General features: G+C 41.7%; 1 protein-coding gene across 11 annotated transcripts in view; it reads left to right on the forward strand.

Annotated features, from left to right (window-relative positions):
- LOC117575682 (rho GTPase-activating protein 100F) overlaps positions 1 to 24722 on the forward strand; it is a 37731-nt gene that overhangs the window by 4203 nt on the left and 8806 nt on the right. For 8 of the 11 annotated variants that reach the window (XM_052007245.1, XM_052007246.1, XM_052007248.1 and 5 more), the window contains 2 exons: positions 2382 to 2702; positions 24095 to 24691. In XM_052007245.1, the coding sequence (XP_051863205.1) occupies positions 2616 to 2702; positions 24095 to 24691 (684 nt within the window). In that variant the 5' untranslated portion in view covers positions 2382 to 2615. Of the gene's footprint in view, positions 1 to 2381; positions 2703 to 16570; positions 17271 to 24094; positions 24692 to 24722 lie in introns of those variants that run through there. The other 3 variants (XM_052007250.1, XM_034259980.2, XM_034259979.2) reach the window with 3 other exon arrangements.

The raw sequence follows: 24722 nt of genomic DNA on the forward strand, positions 1-24722 counted from the left end.
GCATGGAATGTGGCATTTGTCATTCATTTATGCACTCACTCACTCGGCAATTTCACACACACACACACAGACACACACAAAGTGTGGGAGTGTGCGAAAGCGAAATCATCGCCTGCGGAATTTATGATGTCATAAAAATAAATTTTAGACATGCGTAGACATCATTTGGAAGCGACTGTCGGCCGAATTGTTTTAGGACTCACTGCTGCTGTCGTTCGCTGCTCACTTGTTATTGCTGTTGTTGCTCCATTAACACTCGGCAACATCTTTCTTGTCTGATTGCTACACTTTGTCGCGATGTTGTCGTTGTCTCGTAGCTGTGACACAAAGTATCTTGTAGCTGCATTTGCATTCGCATGTCGCAGACGCTGTTGGCAATAACTCACACACGCACACGAAGTTCAGTTTGTGCCTGCATAGAAATTATGAACTAAAAAAAAATGTTGCACTGCTGAAGTTCATTGAATGGCGCCGGCTTTGTTGCAAACGGAAGCTGCTCACACAGTCGCTTGTCAGGGCGCAGCTGGACCACAGTTACAGCTTCAGATATGCATAGATGTGATGGCCTTAGGTATGGCATGCGAGGAGCACATTTAAATGTCCTGTGCACGATTGCAACATTTCTCATTGCAAACTACTGCGTGGCAAGGAGGCAAGGGGAGCATTCATTGCTCCCATCCACGGACCCAAAGTGTTTTATTGCAACAAAATCTCAGTTGGAGTCGTGGGCAAAGTGCCAGCCGCAGCTCCATTGGCCCAGTTCGTGTAGTGTGGTGTGGTATGGTGCTACGTGTCTGCCATGACTGTTGGCGACGATGAGGACGACATCATCACGAACGTGGCCAGCTTTTGGCAACTGATGATGCTTCCTCGGCCACATTGCCACATGCAACTCCTTTTGCTGCCCAAGTGCTTCGCCCGTTTTTAAGCTACTTAATTAAAAATTCTTTGGTAGTGATTTTTTTGTTGCTGTTGTTGTTGGTGTTGCGGTTGCAAGCCTCTTGACAAAATCATATGCAGAAGCAGCGAGAGCAACAGTAACTGAAACAGCAACTAAAACAGAATCTGAACTTGTCCTTTAAGCCTCTGCAGCAAGGATATGAATGTGTGTGAGTGTTTATCTGTCTGTCTGGGGATTTGGAGCGCTAATAACTTCCATTCAAAAAGCGAGTGAGAAGCAACGTGTATGTGTGTGTACTGGTGGGGTTTGTAACAACATTCAGTTTGAATTTATCTAAACAGTTGCACAAGTTCACAGCAGCTTCACATCTCGTGTCTGACTCTGTGTCTCTCACTTTCTCGCCCTCTGCTTACTGCTGTTATTCTAGCCAGCCAGGCAACTGCAAATGCTTTTTAATTAAAAATTATATCAACATTCATTGCTGCTGACATTCGCAATGGCAACAGTTGAAGGCGGGTCCACGCCCCCGCCTTGCTGTTAGCTGGATAATAGTTGTGTGTTAGCTTGCAACATGTTTGTTGCCCATTGTTGTGCAGCTGCTGTGGCTGTGGCATTTAAAGTGCTCAACCACAAAACACAATAATATAAAAGAACATTTAAATATATTTCGAATGGATTTGTGCTTAGAACAAAACAAGCTTTTGAAAGCGACAGAGAATAAAGAATTTACATAAATTGTTGCATATTTTTATACACTTAAAAGATTTATTTGCATCCCCTGCATAATTTATTATCAAATTCTCGGGATTTTAAGGCGAGCATCTTTTAAACGTCAAGTTATGACAGCAGCGCCCACGATTAATGTGCAATTAAGCGCTTTTCATTCATAATTAAAATCACGCAACTTTAATTAGTTAGCTTTGCAATCGTAATACGATACAACAGCAGATGAGTCAGAATGAAAGTTGTTGGCCAACTGCAGACACTGATTACAGCAAAGTTGGTGTATATTTGTATATCGCACAATTCGAGAGCTGAGCAAATAGCGCATTATCAGCGCTGCCATTTCTATATATAGCAAATCGGACAGTTATTCAATATGCAAGCGCTGGGCTGACATTTTGTATTGGGTTTGGAAACTGAGTTCGAGGTATTTCTCTCTCTCTCACTCTCTGAATGTTCAGCTGTCGCTGTTAACACAGGCAAATGCATATGACACATGTCAGAGCAGTCGTCGCCCGTCCTTGTTGGTTGAGTGTTTTGTGGAATGTTGTTGGGCTGCCAACAGTGTGGCAAAGCTTCATTAAGTTACACACACACACACATACACACACAAATTGCTGTTTGGCTGTTGACAATTAAGTGACAGTAAATACTTTGTGATGAGTTTGGCAGGATCTAGACAGCTTGAGCTTAACTTGAGTCTCTCTCACTGACAATTTACATTAATATGCTCTCTCTCTTTCTGTTTATTTTTTAGCACCCTATACGAGCAACGAATAAATCGAACTTGCATTTTTTTTATACAACGCTAAATGCTAAAACAAAAATCTTTTGTAAACATTAAGAGACGATAAAACTTTACAACATTGTTAAATGTCAAGCGGGAGACGTCACTTGGCGCATCATTGGTCGAGACTTCAGCGAGGGCCACAAATGACCCAACTGTAGCAGCAGAAGAAACCATTTTTCCCAAAAGGATCCCCACTCATAAATGCAGTGGAAGAAGAAGTTTACTCGATTGAAAGCAGCTACTGGAAATTCGCGTGTGCGAAGAATGCTTTGTTGTGGACGTAGAAAGGTGAGTGCTTGAATTAATCTTAAATTTATAAACAACGATTTACTACTTGATTTGAAATGGCTTTTGAAAAGTACTTAATTCAAGTTTGCTCTTCCAATTGATTGGCTTTTCTCCGAATATAAATTATCCACGCGTCAGACAGCATTTAAATTTCCTTTGATATGTTTTAATATATGCAAATAATGTTGGAAATATTTGCAAAGCTAACCAGGATTACTCTCACTTCTGTTTAGCCTTTACAATTTATATTGATTGAGGTGATTTAAACGTCAGTTGCTTTGTGAGTGAATTATAATTTATTTAAAAGCACATTTCCCCTTATCAATAAGTTGAAATCAAGCAAATAGATATTTTGGTGTAATTAAATTCGAAAGAGACTAATAATTGCTTTCATAGCTGGTTAATTTATGTTCTACACTTGAGTCTCTCTCAATATTGCTTAATTGCAAAATGTGATTTACCTTTTATCGTTTTTTGCACCCCCTCATCTAAAGAGGGGCGTGGTTATGTTTGTGACTTAATGCAAGCGGCGGACATGAAACTCAATTACTTGTCGAGTGTGTGCGTGTGTGTAGTTGGTTAAGGGGGCGGTAGGCGTGTCTGCGGTTAAGTGGCGCCCTCTATTGAACTCAAATTGGATATACCACGAATTTTAATGCAATTCTTCGCTTGCATCACGTAAATTGAGCTACCTGAGTTGAGTTGAGTTGAGCTGAGCTGGAGCTGAGCTGGAGCTGAGATACTGAACTTCAATCAGTGTGCTTAATCAAGAGTTAAACAAGAAAATAAACGAGCTGTTTAAATGTAATTAATGTCCAACACTTGGCTTAATTGCAAGCTTTCGTAATTATTCACACCTCTGAGCAGCAAACATTTGTGCTTTCCGTTAATCTCGACAGCAATCTTTTCACTCTGATCTAGGTTTCAACGTACGTTCAACGTCCATCTACACGTTACTACTACTTGTGCTGTGTGCTGGCCAAGCACTCATGCTAACTTTTAATTAAAGCACTTTACAAAGGTTTTTGCTAATGCACCAGCAAGCAAAATCTAATTCACAGCTACATACAAACTCTACTCTCCCTATATATATATGTTATAGTATGTTATAGTATGTGGTAGGACAGGTGCTTTGTTGTCACTTTTTCTAGTGAATTTGTCAAGTTTTGAGCAGCATTAACAAAAGCTGAAGCCAAACAGTTGATGGATGTTTTTGTTGCTGTTGCTTTTGGTGTTGGTGTTTTTGTTGATGTTGCCTGGCTCAACTAAAATTGTGCCAACTTCAAACTAAGCAACGGAAATCACTCAGACCTTAAGCTAGGGGGAAACACAGGCAGCAACAGAAGACTGAAGACTGAGGCATTCAGGCATCCAGCGAAAAAGGAACAAAACTTTATGACAAAGTCAAAGGCAGAGTCGTCCCTTGTGCGCTCTGCAATTCCCTCAAGATGCAGTCAACGACGATAACAACGACGACGACGACGACGACGCATTTAAACCGCAGCTGCACCTCCGAACCGCAGCAATGCATACACTTTGTTGCAATTTGTTGCAGGTATTTTGATATTATCAAGGTCTTGGTATTTTATGCTGCAATCAATCAGTAACATTTTTCTTCTACTTTATGGATATTACTTCCTTTTGCAATATTGCAAACATAATCTTAGGGATTATGCTTTGTATTAAGAGGAATTTGTAAAAGAAAGGAAGCAAAATAATTACTCGACAAAATCAGATTAATGTGCTCAAAACGCTTGAAGGCGAGTAAATTAAAAATAGAGCACAAATACTGTAAATCTACAGAACTTGCTTGCGTATACGTAATATTATTTCTTAGTGAAAGATGTTGAAGAAAATATTACGTATACGTAATATCAGATTAATCTTTAAAAATGCTTTAGTGCGAGTGCATTAAAAATAGAGTACACATAGAGTAAATCTACAAAGCTTTCTTGCGTATACGTAATATTATTTCTTAGTAAAAGATGTTGAAGAAAATATTACGTATACGTAATATCAGATTAATTTTTAAAAATGCTTGAGTGTGAGAAAATTAAAAATAGAGCACAAATAGAGTAAATCTACAAAGCTTGCTTGCGTATACGTAATATTATTTCGTAGTGAAAGATGTTGCAAAATATTACGTATACGTAATGACATTAAAAAATAATATTGTGCATATAAGCATTCTACATTTTACTCGCCTTTTGTTATAAAATTGATTAAAATTTACCGCTGGAAAATAATATTACGTATACGCAAGCAAGTACTCTAAAGTTTACACGCTTTTTGTCATGAAATTGGTTAAAGTTTTACAGTTCGTGATGATCGTCATCTTTTGTTTGTTAGCGTATGCAGGATTTCGTCATGTTTGTAGTATGGAATTTTCTGCAGATTCTTGTTGTTGTTGTTGTTGGTTTTGTTTATTGCCGCACGAAAACTTTGACTTGGGCGCCGACGTCAAAAAGTTGAACAAATAAATTAATTTAGTCGCTGCGCTGCGCGAAGCGGCGCAGTCGATGGCAATCGCTGAGCTGCAGTTGGCCTCGCGTTGGTTTCTTTGGTCGCTCTGCTCGGCTTTCCTTTTTTTTTTGTCGATGCCAAGGATGATCGTCCTGTGGGAGTCTGGGGGCTAAATAATTGAATTGACGCTGCTGGCGCATTCAGCTTTGCCTGCGTTTGTTTTAAATTGCATTTGCAGAGTGCGTTGCGTGCGGCGTGTGGCATGCGGCATACGGCATGCTGCTTGTTGCACGCTGCTGCACGCTGGACTTGCTGCTTTGCTTGTTTAGTTAGCTGTTCGTCAGAGGCCGACGGCGTAAATTGATTTGTTAAACAATTTTTAATTGAAATGCAACACGGCCGCCAGGCAATATGTCAAAGTTTAATGGAACCAAACTGATTGCCTGCCTCGTGCCTCTTACCGCTTGCCGCATGCCACTTGTAAACAGTTAAAGTTGAGCTCAAGTGAAATGCGCAGGCATTTCTATTGGCATACGTTGGAGAATGTGGCAGAGGATGCGAGCCGAGCCGTAGGCGCTGCATTTGCTGCATGCCACGCCGAGTGTTGAGTGTTGAATGACAGCCAACAGTCGAAGCTATTGAATTACAAAACCAATAACAGACCTTTCGCTTGCGCTCAACATGGGCGTGGCTGCAACTGACACCATTTGGCATGAATTGTTGCTGTTACTTTTTTGTGTGTTGTTGTTGCTGTTGTTGTTGCTGCAATTTTCATTGCTGCGCCCGCAGCATCCATGCCAACAAAGTTTGAAACAATTTTTGAGTGGCATTTTTGGACGCGAGCCGAAGAATTTATTGAATCGCTTTCCACATTACGAGAGTACGAGTAACTATTCCGGTGGCAGTAAATTATTTTGATTTATTTGCATATCGCGCTGCACAATGAGGCGTATACGTGACGTGACATGAAGCGAATTGAATTGAAATGAAAACGAAAATGAAAATAATACGAAATTTGTGCTGCATTCAATTAAACTGACATATTTCCATCATCAACATCAACATCATCAGACAGCAGCGAGCAGCCAGCATCTGCTTTAAAAACGTGAATTTTCATTCGCAGTTTTGTGCTTCAAAACTTCGACAGTCTTCTGCCCACAGACAATTATCAACTTGCCGCTTGGCTGCCTGGCTGGCTTGTTGGCTGGTTGCTTAAATTGTGCAGTCTGTGCCATTCAAACGGCGCATTTGAAGATGGAGCAGCAGAAGCAGCAGCAGACTGCAGCATTCTGTCTATCTGACTGTAAGTTTTCTCTGTGTTTTCCCCGAGTACCATTCACAAATAAATGGCGGGCATTTAGGCAACAGCAGCAGCAACAGCAGCAGTTGCTGGGGAGGCAGCTTCTTTCAGTTCCTTGAGCCTTGCCAACAACAGTTGGTGCATTTGGAGTGCATTCGAGCAGCTCACTGGATACACACACAGACAGAGAAAGATAGAGAGAACGAGAGCACGAGAGAGAGAGAGAGAGAGAAAGGAAGAGACAATGTTTGCCTCAATGCAGATAAGAATATTGCTTCAGTTGAAGCGGCTGCTGCTGAAAAAACACACACACACACACCAAGCGAACACAAGTAAAAGTTAACAAATGTTGCCCAAGACAAACAAACTGTGAAGCGTTTTAGTTTCCTGCGCATTCTTGGAGCACTTCCAATTTCTGTTTTTAGCTTAGTTTTGCGCTGATTTAAATACTCTTCTTACCCAGCAACAGTAAACTTATTTACTGCTCCAAAAATAATAATAGAAATAATATAATTAAAAATCCTTGAAAAACGGTTATTAAATATCAAGAGACAACACAACGGAGACTAAAGATGCCGCTAATGAGTAGTTGCTGTAGTTCGCTGTGCTGTGAATAACTTTTCGCTCTCCCATTTCCTTTTGCCTCGAGTTACATATTTGTTGGGATGAAGACAATGCATCGCATTGGCTGACAATATACGACTTGCAGTTGCTCTGTAGCCACAAACATGTGAATTCTGTATTCAACATGTGTGTATACCCAATTTGTGACCCATTTTAACAGACATAAAAGGGTATTAAGTCTGTTATTTTCTTTTGTATTTTTTTTTAGCATTGAGCATTGAGCATTGGGAAAAAGTATTAATTGGTATCACAGGTGCGGCAAAAGATTTTTAATTGCCAGTGCAAAAGTTTTCTCTGACTAACTGGGCAAAACGTTAACAAGCGTAATTTTGGTGCATTGAATCGGAAAACGCAGTGATAGGATAACATAGCTGATTATGACGAAGGATAAAGGGAAAAACAAAAAATAGAATAAAAACAAGATTGAGTATAGCAAGGGTTAAAGGGAAATGCCTGAAATTGAGAGATAGGATAACGCACACAATAAAGAGGGCAATCTGTTTGGTTATCGACGCATCCATCAATCAAATGGATATTCAATTAACTAATCACTAAAATGTGCTTAACTGATTGCAGCCAGATCTCCCGTATTTCATTTTCTCTGCTTTTCGTATCTATAATTAATGCGTTTCTTCCTTATTTTTTTGTCGTTGTTGTTGTTGGCGTTCGCTTTCATTTTGCGAATATTAATTTGAGAGGAGCTTCAGGAAGTGCCTTGAATACATTGTCATTGACAGACAATATGCTTGCATATTTCAAATATTTTCAACTCGAATTCTTGAGCACAACAAACCGGAACCGTAACATTCCTCTTTTGTTTCTCTTATTGCCTTTTTGCGGTTTTGACGAGTTGCTTTTTTGTGAAATAATACGAAGACAACTGAATGCTTTTCCTGTGAATCGATTTTGTATATTCTTCTGTATTCAGAGATTTATTGCATAAATTGCTGAAATAATTGTGTTGTTGTGGCGCACACAACTTATTAATGCTGTAATTGCAAATGATGCTGCTGCTGTCGTCACGTTACAGGTACAAAAACGAGGACGAGAACGAGTATATTAAAGCTCATTCTACTGTCTGTTGTTTGTTCTGCACGTAAAATATTTGCCTGTCACTGCACACAACATGTCGCATTTTTCTGCTGGGGCAACTTCGAGTCGAGCACTGGGGAGAAGATGTGTTTATAATTTCCGGAGAGCAGTCAGTAGTCAGCAGATGCCGTTGCCGTTGGTTGCTGGCAGCCTGCGACAGTTGGCTTATTGATTGGCTTATATTTTTGCATAACAGGCGGATGGACATCGCAACATGGCAACGACAACAGTCGAAAGTTATTTCTATTTTTTTTTTTTTTGCTTTTTGCTTGTCGCAGTTCTGTGCCGGAAATGCCTGGAGCTCAACTCGACAGCTCAGCTGGTGTCTAATAAAATGGCTGCAAAGGAATTAGCTCTTATGCTCTTTGGCCATCAACAGCAAATGCTCTTAACAACAAGCTTAGCTTAACGACGACGTTGACGTTTAAATGGCAACGCTGCTGCTTCTGCTGCGTTTGACATATTTTATGTTTGACCAAAAAATAAAATCATCAACTGACGTTGCATGAGAGTGCAATGCGTCTGACAGTGTGTGTGAAGTAAGTGTGTGTGTGTTTGTATTGGGAGCACTCGAGTGCAAAGGTAAACAGACACAGTAACCAGCACACACACACACACACAGACGCACACACACTCACACCCAGAAGTGCAATGCCGAAACAAAATTAACCTCACAACCTACTGCAGCATCCATTGCAATGGCTGTGTGTGTGTGTGTGCGGGTCGTGTTTGTGTGTCTTGACTGTACTAAAAGCGGTTTACGCCACTCACAAGTAAACAGGCAGCCACCCAACTCCCCTCCTCCCCTCCGTCCAACCCACAGCTGCAAGTGTTTTGCTCTGCTCCAAACGCCCACACACGATTGTTGTGTGGATAGGTCGTGGCTTTCATTCTTCAGACCCGTTTCTTACACTCATACTCATAGCTGTGTGTGTGTGTGTGTGGGGGGGTGTGTGTGTGGGTATGCTACCTTAGTATTTTGGCATTTTCATCCCCCCTTCAGCGTGGTTAAAAGCTGTTTGCTTTGCTGTGGATTTTCGTTACGTTTTTCGTCTGTCGCGTCCCGCGCGTCTCAGCGCCTCAAAGTATGCTTCAACATTTTTAACCTTTTACGTATTTTGCATTTGCAATATGAGACTGTGTGTGTGTGTGTGTCAGTGTAGGTGTGAGTGTGGGTGTGGGTTGTATGCGGTCTCTACTCCTCGCCCACTTTTGCGCTTTTTTCTCAGTGCGTATTTCTGACTCTCTCTCTTGCTCTCTCTCGCTCTCTCTTTTGCACTCTCTCTCTGTGTTGTGCTCTCGAAAGCTTTTGTAGTAGAGAAAAACGAAATGTTTTTGGCTTTTGCGGCTTGGTCTGCTTGTTTAGAGTGGCCAGAGTTTTACAAAGTTTTAGCTACTTTTGGTTTACAGATTATTTATTTATTTTGCCATTTTATTTATTTATTTCTGTACGTGTGTGTTGATGCGTGGGTGTGTGTGTGTTTGCCCAACAAATTGAGCAAGAAAATGTTGCGTGGTTTTTGCCACAAAGCCACATAACTGGCTGCATGCATATATTGAGTGGTTTGCCATGTTGCAGCTTGCCGTTGCCTATGAATAACTCTGCCCACTTGCATTAATTGATGGCACTTCTTAAGGCCTTTTCCAAAATGCCACACCAACGACGACGACTCAAAATGGCGCACACACATGCCAGCAATTAGTGCCAAGAGCCAAAAACATCTCACACACACACACACGCAAAAGAGAAGAAAAAGAAGATCGGAACTTGGTATTTGTGTCAAGGTTCATTGTACGCAGTCATTGTCAGTTCCATTTCAGATGCAATTGTTGACTAAGCAAAGTAAGAGACACAAACAGAAAGAGAGAGCGAGAGAGAGGGGGGAAGAGAAGCGGACAGGTGGGCAGGTGGCCTTTTTGGCCTTAGTTTTTCACGCCATCCGCAATTAACTGCCAAGGCGAAAGCGTCAGCTTGTGGCATTAATTGCCAATGAAAGCACTTAAAAGCTAATTTAGCAAACTAGGCTCACATTCGAGCTTAAAGCAGCTTACAGCAGAGGCAACACCAGCAGAGAGGCGATAGCAAATTGAATGCATAATTCAGCGTGGGCCAAAGGCATAGAACACAGCACAACACATCAAAGCCGCATTAAACTAGCGCTGGCTGTTGATTTTATCCTCTAGCTATTTGGTTACCAGCAAAAGCTCAACAGCTAAGAGTGGTTTCCTTTCTCCTCCCCCCTCTTTCTCCTTCAACCAACTGCCCACTGCCAAAAATAAAAATAAAAAAAATAGAAAGGAAAATGGAAGAAGAAAACCATTTGCTACTCATTTTGTGGGGGCACACAAACTTGTCATCAAATCTGAATGGGTTTTGTTGCTTTTTGCCATTTTGTTCGTCTTTTTTGTGTTACCCCTTATCAGGCAGCAGCAACACACACACACACACACACATCGATGGGCAATGATGACAGCGCTTTCCGGGGGATTTCGAATTTTGATTTCAATTCGGTTACATGCCAAGCATCGACGACAACTGCCAAGAGCTGCGAACTCAATTTGTTTCGCTTGACAAATGTCCAGTGACAAAAAAAAATACAACTACCAAAACATACATACAAACATCTACTATATATATGAAATTGCTGAAAAAAATGAACAGAATGCTTCCTCTCCGGATGTTTGTTATTAGCCGCGCACATCCGGCGTAGCGTGGCGTGGCGCCGGATAAAAAATTTTGCTTGGCAGGCCATGAATGTTGCGGCTGCAACATTTTTGAATTGCTTTTGCGCACTGCGCAGCTTATCCGCGCAAGCGTCTGTACTACGTTGCGTATACGTAACGTAAGGTCTTGCCTTTGCTTTTGGAATTTTAAATTTTGGCGTTGGCTTTGGCTTTGCGTTTGTCAAATGTTGGCTTTGTTGGCTGTCATGTTTTGTTGTCAGTGCCCTGGAATGCATTGCGAGTTAGCATTTAGCCGTGCATCATCCATTTTGCATGGCCAACAGCGACTGACAGTTGATTGCCTGTCACCGCGTTTGTCGTTGGCGGCATTCACCAAACTGACCCACATAAATGTGCTGCCGATATACTAGCTCACTAGCTCGTGAGCAGCTCGTGAGTACGCGTGGTCTCTATGTGTTTGTGTGTGTGTGTCTATGTGAGAGGGTTTTGTGAATGATGTGGCCTAGCAAAAGGGGGTGTATCACACTCCCACACACACACCATCACGTGTCATTCATGTCAGGCAAAGTTTACGTTTCAGCCATGATTTCCATACCTTTTACCTCCCTCTCTCACCATCTCGCTCTCTCTCTCTATCTCTGTCTATCTGTTGGACAGCCTTTATCAATTGTAATGCGTTTTTAATGGCAACGTTTTATCTGTTTATGTCATCTGGGCCAGGTTATTAAACTTATTCATAATTCCCTTTAGAGTGGACACTCAACGTTCGCTCTCTCTACGTTCAACCGCTTCAGTGTTCATTAGGTTGATTTGAAGAGCTTGATAACAGCAAAAAAATATATACATACGTATAGCAGACAACATTTGCACAAACGGTGCGCTTTTGTCTAGGGCCCCCAAAAGAGAGAAAAAAACAACAAAATTGTTGAGCGTTTTGTGTTGTCGTGTCATTGTCAATGTTGTTGTTGTCTTTGTTGTTATTATTATTATGGCTATTGTTGTACCTAAATCACTCGAAATGCGTGTCTGTCATGCCACCCTGCCACACGTTGGCTATTTTTGAGCTAGGTATCTCCTTCTTAACCCCACTCACATACACACACACACTCAGACACACACACACACACATGATTATCATTTCTTTATTCACTGAGATTGGCATTCGTATGTGGGTGGAAGTCAACGCAGCACAGCATAGAACATAGGGCTAATGCGAATAGTTGATGCCGCTGTCAAGCTATTTAAGTCCCAAAACATAATTGCTACAAGTTGTTACCTTGCCTTTCCCCTCTCTCGTCCTGTCTAAGTGCTTAATTATAATGCTGATTAACATAGGCAGCTTGGTTACCTACAAGTACAGGGGATTAGGCTGAAGCACGTCGAATTATGAGCATATCAATGTCCGGCTCAAGTGGCAATAAGCGACAATCGGCATTGAGCGAGCGATGAAGCTTATCCTGCTGACGTAACAAGTAGCTGGTAATTTACATTATTAACTTTTAGATAAAACTATTGAACAATTCAATTGGAATTCCCGAATTCTGGCAACGCCATCGTCTCTTGTGATTGTCCTTAATAGCTTGCGTCAGTTATATTTAACTCGGTGTTTCACTTGCTGACATAACAAGTAGTTGGTAATTTACATTATTAACTTGTAGATAAAACTATCGAAGAATTCAATTGGAATTCCCGAATTCTGGCAACGCCATCGCACAGTATATCTTAATAGCTTGCATCAGCAATATTTAAATCGCTGTTTAAATGGCTGACGTAACAAGTAGTTGGTAATTTTAATTATTAACTTGTAGATACAACTATCGAACAATTCAATTGGAATTCCCGAACTCTGGCAACGCCGTCGCAAAGTATCTTTTGCGATAGCCTGCGTCAGGTGTATTTAACTCGACGTTTTACTTGTTGACGTAACAAGTAGTTTCACAAATAATTTTCATTATTATCTTGTAGACAAAACAATCGAACAATTCAATTGGAATTCCCGAATTCTGGCAACGCCATCGTCTCTTGTGATTGCCCTTAATATCTTGCATAAGTTATATTTGACACGGTGTTTCACTTGCTGACGTAACAAGTAGTTGGTAATTTACATTATTAACTTTTAGATAAAACTATTGAACAATTCAATTGGAATTCCCGAATTCTGGCAACGCCATCGTCTCTTGTGATTGCCCTTAATATCTTGCATAAGTTATATTTGACACGGTGTTTCACTTGCTGACGTAACAAGTAGTTGGTAATTTACATTATTAACTTGTAGATAAAACTATCGAACAATTGAATTGGAATTCCCGTATTCTGGCAACGCCATCGCACAGTACCTCTTGTATCTATTGCCCTTAATAGCTTGCGTCAGTTATATTTAACTCGCTGGCATTTAATCAACCTTCGTTTGCCCAGCGACTATTAATAAATTTTTGGGCCATATATTATGCATACGCCCCGTAATCTATGATCTGACAATGTTACGCTGCAGTTAAGTGCGAAACAACTTTTTTTTTTTGCCTTCAATTATTTTCGCAGCTAATAATAGAATGTGGAACACTTTGCATTACTCATACGACAGATAGGCTGGCAAAAATAGTATCGCAACTCCCACACGCTGACAGTTGTTGTGCTCTGGCATTCCCTTTGACAAGTTCAAGTCCGTTGCGATTGCGATTGCGAGATCTGGCAACGCTCTCTGGCTCTTCGAGCAACTGCTTCCAAGTGCTGCTGCTGCTGTTCCTTCGTCGTTAGTGGCGGCGCATCAAACACAATTCCCAAAATCCCGACTGCCAATTTTTCCTTGTTAAATACAAACACACACACACACGAACAAATATTTACACACACACGTATAGCATAGCGTAGAGCAAAGCATGTTATAGGCACGTTCGGCCTGTCGAACTTTGAACGAAAAAAAAGCTTTCGCTCCCGTTGCTCCCGTTTTAATACAAAAGTTTTGCACGCAGCGGGAGAGTCGTTGTCGCTGTCGATGTGTGTGTGCGTGTGTGAGTGTGTGTATAACTGCGTTTGCTCCAGTTTAGAGATGCTCGGCAATTGAACTTCGGCTGCCACACTTCGGGCACACAAAACGAGGAGCGTGTTTAATGCTCGGCTCGAGTTGAAACGCTTGTGGAGTCAACAGAATTTCAATACGCCAAGTTCAGTTGAGCGCATCGGACGTTTGTCGTGTCGTTCCGTCCTCGCCGTAGTCGTCGTCGTCGTCGTCTTCGTCGTGTGTGTGTGTGTGCGTGGCGCGTGTGTGCTAGTGTGTGTGCGTGCGTGTATGTGAGAGTGTGCTTGTGACTGTGACTGTGTGCGTAGTAGTATTTCCGCCGACGCTATATACATACGAGAGTGTTGGAATTGTACGAGTGTGTATATATACTACATACCTGCAAAGAGCGGCGCAGCGGCGACTGACGTAGTGGCTGTGGCTGTGTGACTGTGTGTGAGTGTGTGGCGTGTGTAGTAAAAGTCATTAAAAAACTTATTCAATAGTATTTCACGCACAAGCAACAAAAACGCGCGCGCACTTCTCGGAATAGGAGCAGGCGATTTCTGTTCATTATCGTCATCGTCATCGTCGTCGTCAGCGTCGTCGTCATGGTGTATGCCTCTAAAATGATTGCAGAAAAGCGCATGAAATTGCCAATAAAAGTTTAATGCTACATTAAATTGCCTCGGGAGCACTCGATCAATAATACTCTCACCCGTCTAACGGCAGTCAATTAAATCTCTTCTTTTTTGTGAAGGCAACACACACACCAAATACAAATACATAGCAAACACTCTGTGCAAATACATATTTTGTTTTAGAATAGCCTTAATATACACACAAAAACACATAGAGCACAGAGCAATGGGAACATTTTGGTAAGCCCAGCAGCAAATACACTTTAACTGTTGTTGTTCTTGTTGTTGTTGTTGTTGTTGTTGTCCGCTGCTCATCACACGCTTGCTTACACAAATCACATGAAATTTTATAATAAAATGAACGCATTACACGCAGACAATTTACTCTGTGTGTGTGTGTGTGTGTGTGTGGGAGTGCGCTGCGTATACGCAATGTCTGCGAAAAGCCAATATCGCCATTCGGCACTCGCCACTTGGCAGTTGCCCATTTTGCCAGCCGTTTTTGCCAGCAGCTATATATGAGAAACTCATCATCATTTCTGCATTTGGCATGGCAGCACGACACGACACACGACACAAGACACAAGACTTAAGACAAGACAAGGCACGCCGCACATGTTGGATCAGGCGATGCCAAAGGCAAAACTGTCCCGCATACACACACAAAATTTCTATTGCCAAATGCGCGCGCTTACGCCTCCAGCACACACACACACACACACTCGCACACTCACACACACGTACAGTGCGCAAGGCAGACGCACACACTTAAGGTTCAACAGCCCGACGATTGCCTGGCAAAGCAGCGTCAGCGTCAGAGACAGCGACAGCATAAGGCCCCCCAAAGCAGCCATTATCTTCGACAACGTAACCCAAAGAGCCTCGCACACACACACACACACACACACACAGACTCACAGACATTGCGTATACGTGGCGTTGCCTCCCTTTCGGTTTCATCTTTTGTCTGCAAAAGTGGCAAAATGTAATTTTTGGCATTTTCTGCTGCTGCTGTTTCAACTTCTTTTGCTGCTGCTTCTGCTTCTGCTGCCACCTACATAGTAACCTTTCCTTTGCCCAACTGACACCCACTTTGTGAGCCTTTGCTAACACTCGTTAAGACCATTTGGCGTGGGAAAGTGTCGTCGGAGTGGTAACAAAAGTTAACGGCATTGTTTATGAATCCATCTATTGAGAAGTGCTCAGATATACTCGTCATATAATACTCTCTTTCTATCGTGTCCATAACATTGCATTGTCATAGCTTATTGACCCTGCTTTCTTAACGAATTGCAAGTCATTTTCCTTCCCTTTTCGTTTTTTCCCTTGCCATTGCATATTATTATTTATTGTTAGATCCAATTAGTTGTTGGCTTCTGTTTTGATTGCTTTTTCAGTTACAGTTTCTGTTTCAGTTTTGTTGCCGTGCAGCTGCTGCTTTTGCTTGAGTCTAACTTATTGCCACTCGCATTGCCTCGTTTTCAGTTTAATTGCTTGGCAACACTTTTAGCTTTGCCATAAATAAAGACTGGCAAGCAAGTAAGCGAGCGAGCAAGTAGTTTGCCTTACTTGGCCTAAGCTGGCCACTCTCGCTCCTTTTGAATTTAATACCTTTTGTATTAATGAAATTTTTGCGCGTGCAAAGCAAATTATTTGCCGATGTAGACCGGCAAGTTGGGGGCGTTTTGCTTTTGAGTTAGTGAATGGCCTGCAACCACAACGAAAGCCCTTAGCCCACTGGGCGTATGCTTAACGTAAATCACAAAGTGGGAGATGAGTGGAGGAAGAGTTCACTTGGAGCGCTATTTAAATCAATTGTGTAGAAATTTCTAAAATGTTGTTAGCAAACCTGGGAGATGGTTGATGGCAGTGAAGCGTGAAAAGCAAACATAAATACATATCTCTCAGTGTGCTCGCTCGGCAACAAAAATCACTCGAAAGGAAATACACACAACACACACACACACATACTTATATACAAAAAAAAAAAGAGAGAGAGCAACATACACAGACAGAGACAAGCAGCATAGAGATACAGTTATCACAGTTTTATGTGCTTATAAAATAGAAACACCGTCAAAGCGGATAAAACGATAAACCCAAAACGAAATCAAACGAAAGCAAACGAATCGTATCGAGGCGAAGACGATTGCGAATGCGAATTTGAACTGGAATACGAATAAAACAACGCTATACGAATTAAGCCATAGACAAGCAAGACGTGTGTGTATGGCAGAAACAAACAGCAAACGAAACGTATCAAATTATAACTTAAGCACAACTTACCACCGAATCAAAGGAACCACAACCACAAACAAAAACAACATTAACATCGAAATCAACAATAATAATAATGCAATAAATAATCGAAAATAAATATAAATAAAATATTCTGCGAAACAAAATAAAATCGAATTGGAATACGAAATCGACGCCTTTGGGGGCAAACCAACACAACCAACAACAAAAAAAAAAAAGAAAACTATCATTTAAATTAGAAACATAGCAAACGTGTGTGTGTAAGAGTGTGAGTGTGCGTGTGTGTTCTTTGTGAGTGGCAAAGACTGAATACACAAGACTTGGACACATAACACGCAACGCGAGCTGCGCATAATTTATACACGAAAAGTCCTTGCAAGGCTGCTTCTGCTTCTTCGCTTCTTCTTCTTCTGACGTTTGCGTGGAGAACTGGCAAACTGGCTGCAGCAAAATTAATGTGTGATAGCGCCACAACAGGATGCTTTCTGACCCGAAGCAGTGGCCGCAAGGTGAGTTTCTCCCCCGCTCTCTCTCTCTCTCTCTCACTCTCTTTCTCTCTGTCACACGTGATGGCAACAAACTTATTTATTAATAGCACATTAACTAATGCTGCCTTGTTGTCGGTCTTATGAGTGTTTGCTGTAAATTAACCTTTATGCATTCTCAATTTTGTTTACAATCATAACGAAAATATACGTATGTATGTATGTGTGGCACATATGCCCTAAGGTATTTGCTGCTTTTAAAGGGCAAAACACTCTCATATCCTTGGTCTTATTACAATTGGGATTAATCCATATCATTTTCATTGTTATTTATATACACTTTTTGGCATGTTTTGCAGCTGCCAAAGCGAGCTTTGAGTTTCTGAAATGTGCTGGGAATGTTGCAGCATTTTGTGGCAGAACTTTTTGCTGTGTGGTTTTTTGTTGCTGTTCGTGTACAGTGAATAAAACGTGGTTAAGAGTAGAAACAATTCTTTAATCATGATGATATGATACCAGAATTAAATCTAGAAAACAAATTTTTAAATCGTGATCTACTTTTTATAATAATTCTACGATGAAAAATTTCAAAATTGAACACAAAAGGCAAAAAACTTATTTCAGATATTTTTAGATTAGATATTCAAGAATATTTCTAGAATAGATATTACTGATATAAGATTGATTTAAACTAAAATAGGGAGAGAAACTTTCTCAATTATTGGATGACAATCTGGTATATTTTGCACTTAATATTCCAAATATAACCTTTGGAATATTTTTTATTCTAAAACTAATACCGCTCTCTTTTGCTTTGATTCATAATGGGTAACGGGAATCTCACATTTTGTTATTAAGATTATTATTTCTGCTTTTTGTGCAGTTCTAATTTAATGAAATGACTTCACAACATTTGCTTAAGTACAACTCAACAAGGATTAAGAATACTCACGTAAATAAAAAGTTGACTTTTAAGTAAAAGCAAAGCGAAGGGTTTAAGTTATTTCAAAGGAATTTGTAGTGAAGTAATTTTACGATTGAAATGCGGTTTTGTGCGATGACTAACAAATGTGAGTCATTGCAATTGCAAAGGCAAACAAAAGATGTGAGAGAAATGACGGGCATTATTAAAACATGGCATCTGATAGCGCAAATGATAAAGTGAAAGTCCAGGGGCCAAACAACTGGCCTGGCATGATGTCCTGCGGCTGTCGTTCATACTTTGTTCTCTCTCTCTCTCGCTCTGTCTCTGTCTATCTCGATGTGGATGTTCAAAATGTCATGACTGTGCATAAAATACACATGCTCGTATCCTGACGCTGTCAGGCAGCCAGGAAACTAGCGAAGCGAACGCCTCACTTGCTCGCTCACATCAAATACATTTGCCAAAAAATATTTGCATGCCATTTTTATTTCCCTTTAATATTTATTTATATGTTTTCTACAGTTATAAGTTCTCTTGTGTGTGAGCTTTATGCAAATATTGTTTTTTCTCTCTGTTCATATTTTTTCGTTTCTTTGTTTTTTTGCGTGCCTCGCGTTCTGCGACTACTTTTCACCTCTGACCCCGAGTTGAGCTGCGTTTTGTTGTTGCGCTGCCTGCGCTTTAACGCGTAACTCTCACGGGGTTTTACTCTATGTGTGTGTGCAGTGTTTTCTCTTTTCTTATATATATGTGTGTGTATGTGTGTGTTTTTTGCGTTACATCAACAATTTATGTGCTATTTATGCGGGTGAATGCATAAGCAAAATTTGCGTATAATAAATAAAAATGCATATTTTATAGACGCGCCATCAAACAAGTTGCACAATTTTATTTGCGCTTTTAAATAATTTCGCAAAAAAACAAAAACTCGAGTAGTTCTGGAGACGAGATGAGTGGTGGAAAAGTGCACTTAAAATATATATTTGCAGCTTTAGCAACTCGAACTACTTAAGGGCTCAGTGGCAGCCGCCGCGTCCCTTCCTTTTTCCTCTCTCCTCTCACTTCATTTGAAGTCCACTTCAAATATTGAAATAAAATTTCATTTAAGGTTTCAAACGTCGGCGACTCTCTGTTCTGTTGCCTGCTGTCTGCCTCCAGCTGTCTCGCCCCTGCAAAATATTTGCACACAGTTAAAATGTTTGTTTTACGTTTTGTTTTTGTTATTGTGGGCGCATTTGAGACACACATCACGCCCATTTTTCGGTGCGGGGGAAAAAGGGCCACATAATTAAATTTCTCTGTGACAGCTTTCGCATGGCGGTGTCAGAGGCGTGACACTGCGCTCGCTGCTGGCATGTTAATGAACTCCCCCAAGGGGCCGGATAATGCAATGCATTTGCAAGCCTTCAAGCCGAAAGGCAACTCAATCAATTGCGCCATTTAAATACACTTACTTGGGTACATTAACACTCGCCTGAGAAGTTGCATTTCAGCTTATCCTTCCATTTGCCTTCGCTTCACTTTTTTGCGTCAGCAAATTGACGGCTCGACTGGCACATGCTTCACATTCTTTTCTCGCACATTTCGCTTTACGCTCTTTTCCTTGGCCTTTCATGTTTTTTGTATGTTTTGTTGTCCGCTGCTGCTTATCGTGCATTATCAGCGTGAAGTTATCTTGACTGAAATTGATTTTATGCTTTGTGCGCTTTGCGTCTAATTACATAATATGCCATTCAAAATGTGCTGTCTTTCTGTTTGCCTGTCGGCAAATTTAAATTTAATCAATAAATCACGTATACGCCACGTACAACTTTTGGGGTGGATATACAAACATATGTACGTACACATGTGTACACACACACACACACACACACACATACACACACACACAAACGTTACGGTTGTCGTTCCCTGCTGTCGTTGTTGCCATTGTTGTTTGCCTTAATTTGTGGTAAACTCAAGTTGAGACAGGACCAGCACACACACAGGACAATTTGTGGCATACTACAGAGAGCAGAGCGAACGAGCACAGGACATTCTGGGCCAGTGTCTTAATTGTCATGGTCGCAGCTGCAACTGACAACTATTATTAACGTAACCAGTGTCCCAACTTGCATTTGACATTTAATTGTCTACCGTGAATTGTTGAAATTTCAATTCCAGCCATCATGATACACAACTACTCGGATTTCACTCGAATAGCAGGCCAACGAAACAAAGGCGATTTAAGCAGACGTAAAACTTATGTTTTAGCCAAACAAATTTAATACATGAAACTTATTGTAGTAGTCGGACTTTTGCAATCAATCACAGTCAGAGGCAGTCAGAGTCCATTGATATTATCACTTGGACAAATAAGATGACTTGCTCATATCGTGTGCGGGGGATTAGCTTGTAATTGTATTAATTAAATGCTTGCTTTGTCTGATCACAAAACACACGCACACACACACAAAAACAATCTAAAGCCAAGTAATTATTCAATCTAGTCTGCAAAAACAATCGACTGCAGAAATGGGAGTTGGAGGTTGGAGTTAAAGTCAAAGTCGCAGTCACAGTCGGCCAGTGAAGTAATCAATCAATGCGACTGGCAATCAATCAAGTTAAAGCAGACATATAGTACACAATGGCAGCGAGAAGCGACAAATGCAAAATCAAATCGCACATTGTGGCTATTGTCCTGCCGCTATTTAGGCCAACTCACAAATTATGGCTAGTCAATTATTAAAAGCGAGTAGGCCAAATGACACACGCAGCCTCGAAATGGGCAAGCGATTAGCAGCTTGGCGACTAATGTATCTGCTGGCTGGTTGGCTGACTGGCCTCCCCATTATTGTTGTGTGTCCTCAAAACAAATGCGCGTAGTTTTAGGACTGTACACACACACAAACACAACAGGACACACACACACACCTATACAAAAATAAATAGAGTCTATTAATGGCGGGGCATAATTACAATTTGACTCAATTTCCGTTTGAAGTTTTTGTTGATTTTATTGATTTGTAGAGTCACGCAACTTCCTTGATGGCTTCTGTCGTCTATCGACTATCGACTACTGACTACAAACTGGCAACTCGCCCACGCAACTGACTTGAAAATGCTGCGGCAAGTAATTACCAGAAATCATCAATATTTAACAGCTCTTATAGAATCCCTAACACATTTGCTGCATCCAGAGCTCTCTGCTGTGCCTACCATGTCTGTTTTCAATTAGGTCGTCGCACATCGTGAACAGACAACAGCACAAACAGTTAGTTGCGGGGGTGTGTTTCGGAGTGTTTGGGGGTTGTCTTTAAGTAGCTGCTGACTAAGCTCAAAGACAACGTCATGAAGTTTAAGTAACTTTGTTTTTTTCCTTTTTGTAAAAGACAGACGAGGCTGCCATGACTCACATGTGAGCACAGACGTTCAGCAATTTGCATTTTGCTTGGCGACAAATTGAGAACACAGTGGGGGAGTACATAAAGCTGAGTAGTAGGGAGAGAAAATAGTGTGAAGAAGTTAGCAAGATGTCGTTTAGTAGGAAAAAGAAAGAAAACTACAGTCGAGTGCTTGACTGTGAGATACCCGTTAATCAATTTCAATAAAAGCCAAACAGTGCGGTATACGCCAAATTCATATACTCCAAAAATACTAAAATCTACCAAAGAATATATTTTGTAAAAAAAATATACTATTACTTTCACAATATACCATAGAGTAGAAAAAATAAATATACTATTTAATTCAGAGTATACCATAGAGAAGAAAAGCTACCAGATTGCCAAACAAGATCCAGTCAAGGATCCAAGACATGGCTTTATCGTTACGGCTGTTAAAGCGGATGAAGAATATATTTATTACTTTATTTGGTTGGAAATGCCTCCCTATGTCTTCTTCCTCACACATTTTCTGCACTTACCTATAACACCCTTTTACCCTATGGATAGCGGGTATAAAAAGTTAGTAGCGAAAAAGTCAGGAAGGGAGCGCGTCTTTCGGTGCTCTGCGCTCCATTTACTTGGCAGTTGCTTTAGCTGAACTTATTGGATTTGCCGGTTAACAAACTATGCGCTTTCTAATTAACCGCTCCAATGCGGTGTAATTAATGCCCGTTAAGTGGCTGCAGACACCCAGCTACGAGCACCCAGCACAAAAGTGCAAAAGAAGAGAAAGCGGCAAACCGCGAGAGTGCCAATTGCAATGAATAATTGAATGCGGAATGAATGAATGACCACGATGAGTACAGGCAAGGAGTTGCCCATAAAAATGATTGCACTGAACTTGACATCGACAGACACTGCGCCGCACTGAAGAGATGCCTCACACACACACACACACACACATATAGATACTAAGGCACACACACAGAGGATATGGTGTAGAGTCCTCGACGAGCTTTGTGTGCAGTTGCCTTTGGCACTTCAATGTGTCCATTTTGTGTGCTGACCATGGCTCAACACGCGATGCACTCAGCAAGCATAGCATAACAGACACACAAACACACACACACACACACACACACACACACATTCTCACTTGCATACAGAATGTGAGGTGAGGTGTAAGGCTGCGAACTGTCGGGTTATTCAAGTATTTGGGCAACGTCCATGTTCCCCTATTGAATACAGTTGTTCAATTCAGCGCAGCGCAGCCACGCCCCAACACGCAAGTGGGCGTGTTGCAAGGGGCAGCAACAACAACAACAACAACAATAGCAACAACATAAACATGCCAGCGCAATAAGTGTGCTAATGATGCAATTCTGAAAGTGTGCATTATTTATTTATCAGTATCATTTGCAAAGCGGGCCAAAGGCGACAACGCGACACTAAAACATCATTGCAGTAAACACACTTTAATAGTTTAATGTACATGCTGAAATTCATATACAAAACTCGCTCTGCAAGAAATGCCTATTTGAGGAGCGGCGGAGAGCAGAGCTGGGAAACTCGCTAGATGGGACATTTGAGTAGAAAACTTCAGCGGCAGCTGCAAAACTTTGTCAAAGTTGCACAACATCAACACAATAACAATAACAGCAATAACCAGAGACCAAAGAGCAAAGAGCAAAAGAGCATTAGAGCGAAAGACGTCGAGGATGAGGTGCGAGATGTGAGGTCGTAGTTTGAGCTTAGGAGGCGGCAGCATATGTCAAAGTTTGGCAATTTCCAAGATTTTTGCCCGGGGGCGCACATGATTTGCTGGGTAACCACAGTGGGAACTGGCTAAAGTGTACACTTGACTGTGTGAACTCTCTCAACTCGGATTTGACTGCAGGCCACACACACAGTCAACGACAAGTTTGCCTGGCCAGCCTGGTTGCTTTGCTCTTTTGGCCCCTGGCCCGGCATTAATCCATTAAAAACTTCGTTGTGGCAGCAACTTCATTTGAAGCAAATACCAAAAAGAGAGAACCGAAAACTGTGGTCAAACTTGTGCATTGTTGCTGGCGTGTGACATCATCATCATCAGGCTCACGTGCCACAGTTTTTTCTTTTTTTGCATTTTTTCGGGGTACAGTTGCACCGTCAAGAACTCTGTGGCAAGCAAGAAATTTGCCGTGTTGTGTGACTCGAAATTGCTGTTGGCGTGGCAAACAAAACGTCAAACTATGCAATGAAATAATTATTGCATACTTTTTGGGGCCAACTCAATAACTGTCAGCTTTGTGATTGCACCTCCATTTCAACTACAGCTGCTGTGAAGTTGGCCTAATGAATGCAAAACAAAATCTTTTAGCGCGGCTTAAGTGGGCGTGGCAGCAGTAGCAGCAGCAGCAGTGACAGCTGTTAGAGCTCCCAGCGCAACGCAACAATTAGCTTAATTTATGCAACGACGCGTTGCACTTTAGATTTGCATTAAGCTGCTGCGCGCATACATTAAAACATTAAAATACAAAACTTTTACTTAACTCTCGTTGTTTTTTCGCTTTTCGCAGGAGAATGGAAGATCAGTTCCTGATGTTACTGCCAGTCCGGGCCGTGCTCCGCCCGGTCCGCTGCCCGCCAATCAGCTGTCCGGCTTGGGCAACCAGCAGCAGCATCATCTTGCCAACCAGCAGCAGCAGCAGCAACACCAACAGCAGCAGCAGCATCATGGCAACCAGCAACAGAATCGCAATCAAAGCGGCAACTCAAATGCCACCGGCGGTGGCAAGGATCCCGTGTTGCTGCAAGGCGACTTTCGCAAGGTCAGCGGCATCAGTTCGGAGATCTTTCGTCAGATAGAAGCCGTTGAGAACGATCATGACCCGAATACGGCGGCTGCACTCGAGGCCGTCGAGCGACGCGGCGAGATGATTGTGCGCATCCTGGAGCCACGCTCCATGGGCAGTAAACACGCTGTCGATGCCGCCCACAAGCTGATGAACAAGGCCGATGGCCGGCATACCGTGCAGCTGGTCGAGATCGTTAAACGGCCCGGCCAAACCTTAGGTCTCTATATACGCGAGGGCAACGGCGCCGATCGCACCGATGGCGTCTTCATATCCCGCATTGCGCTCGAGTCGGCGGTCTACAACAGCGGCTGCCTTAGGGTAAGTTTTGGCTTAAGAAACTAAAGTTCGA

Source organism: Drosophila albomicans, chromosome 2R, assembly GCF_009650485.2.
Source record: "Drosophila albomicans strain 15112-1751.03 chromosome 2R, ASM965048v2, whole genome shotgun sequence".
Taxonomy (NCBI): Eukaryota; Metazoa; Arthropoda; class Insecta; order Diptera; family Drosophilidae; genus Drosophila; species Drosophila albomicans.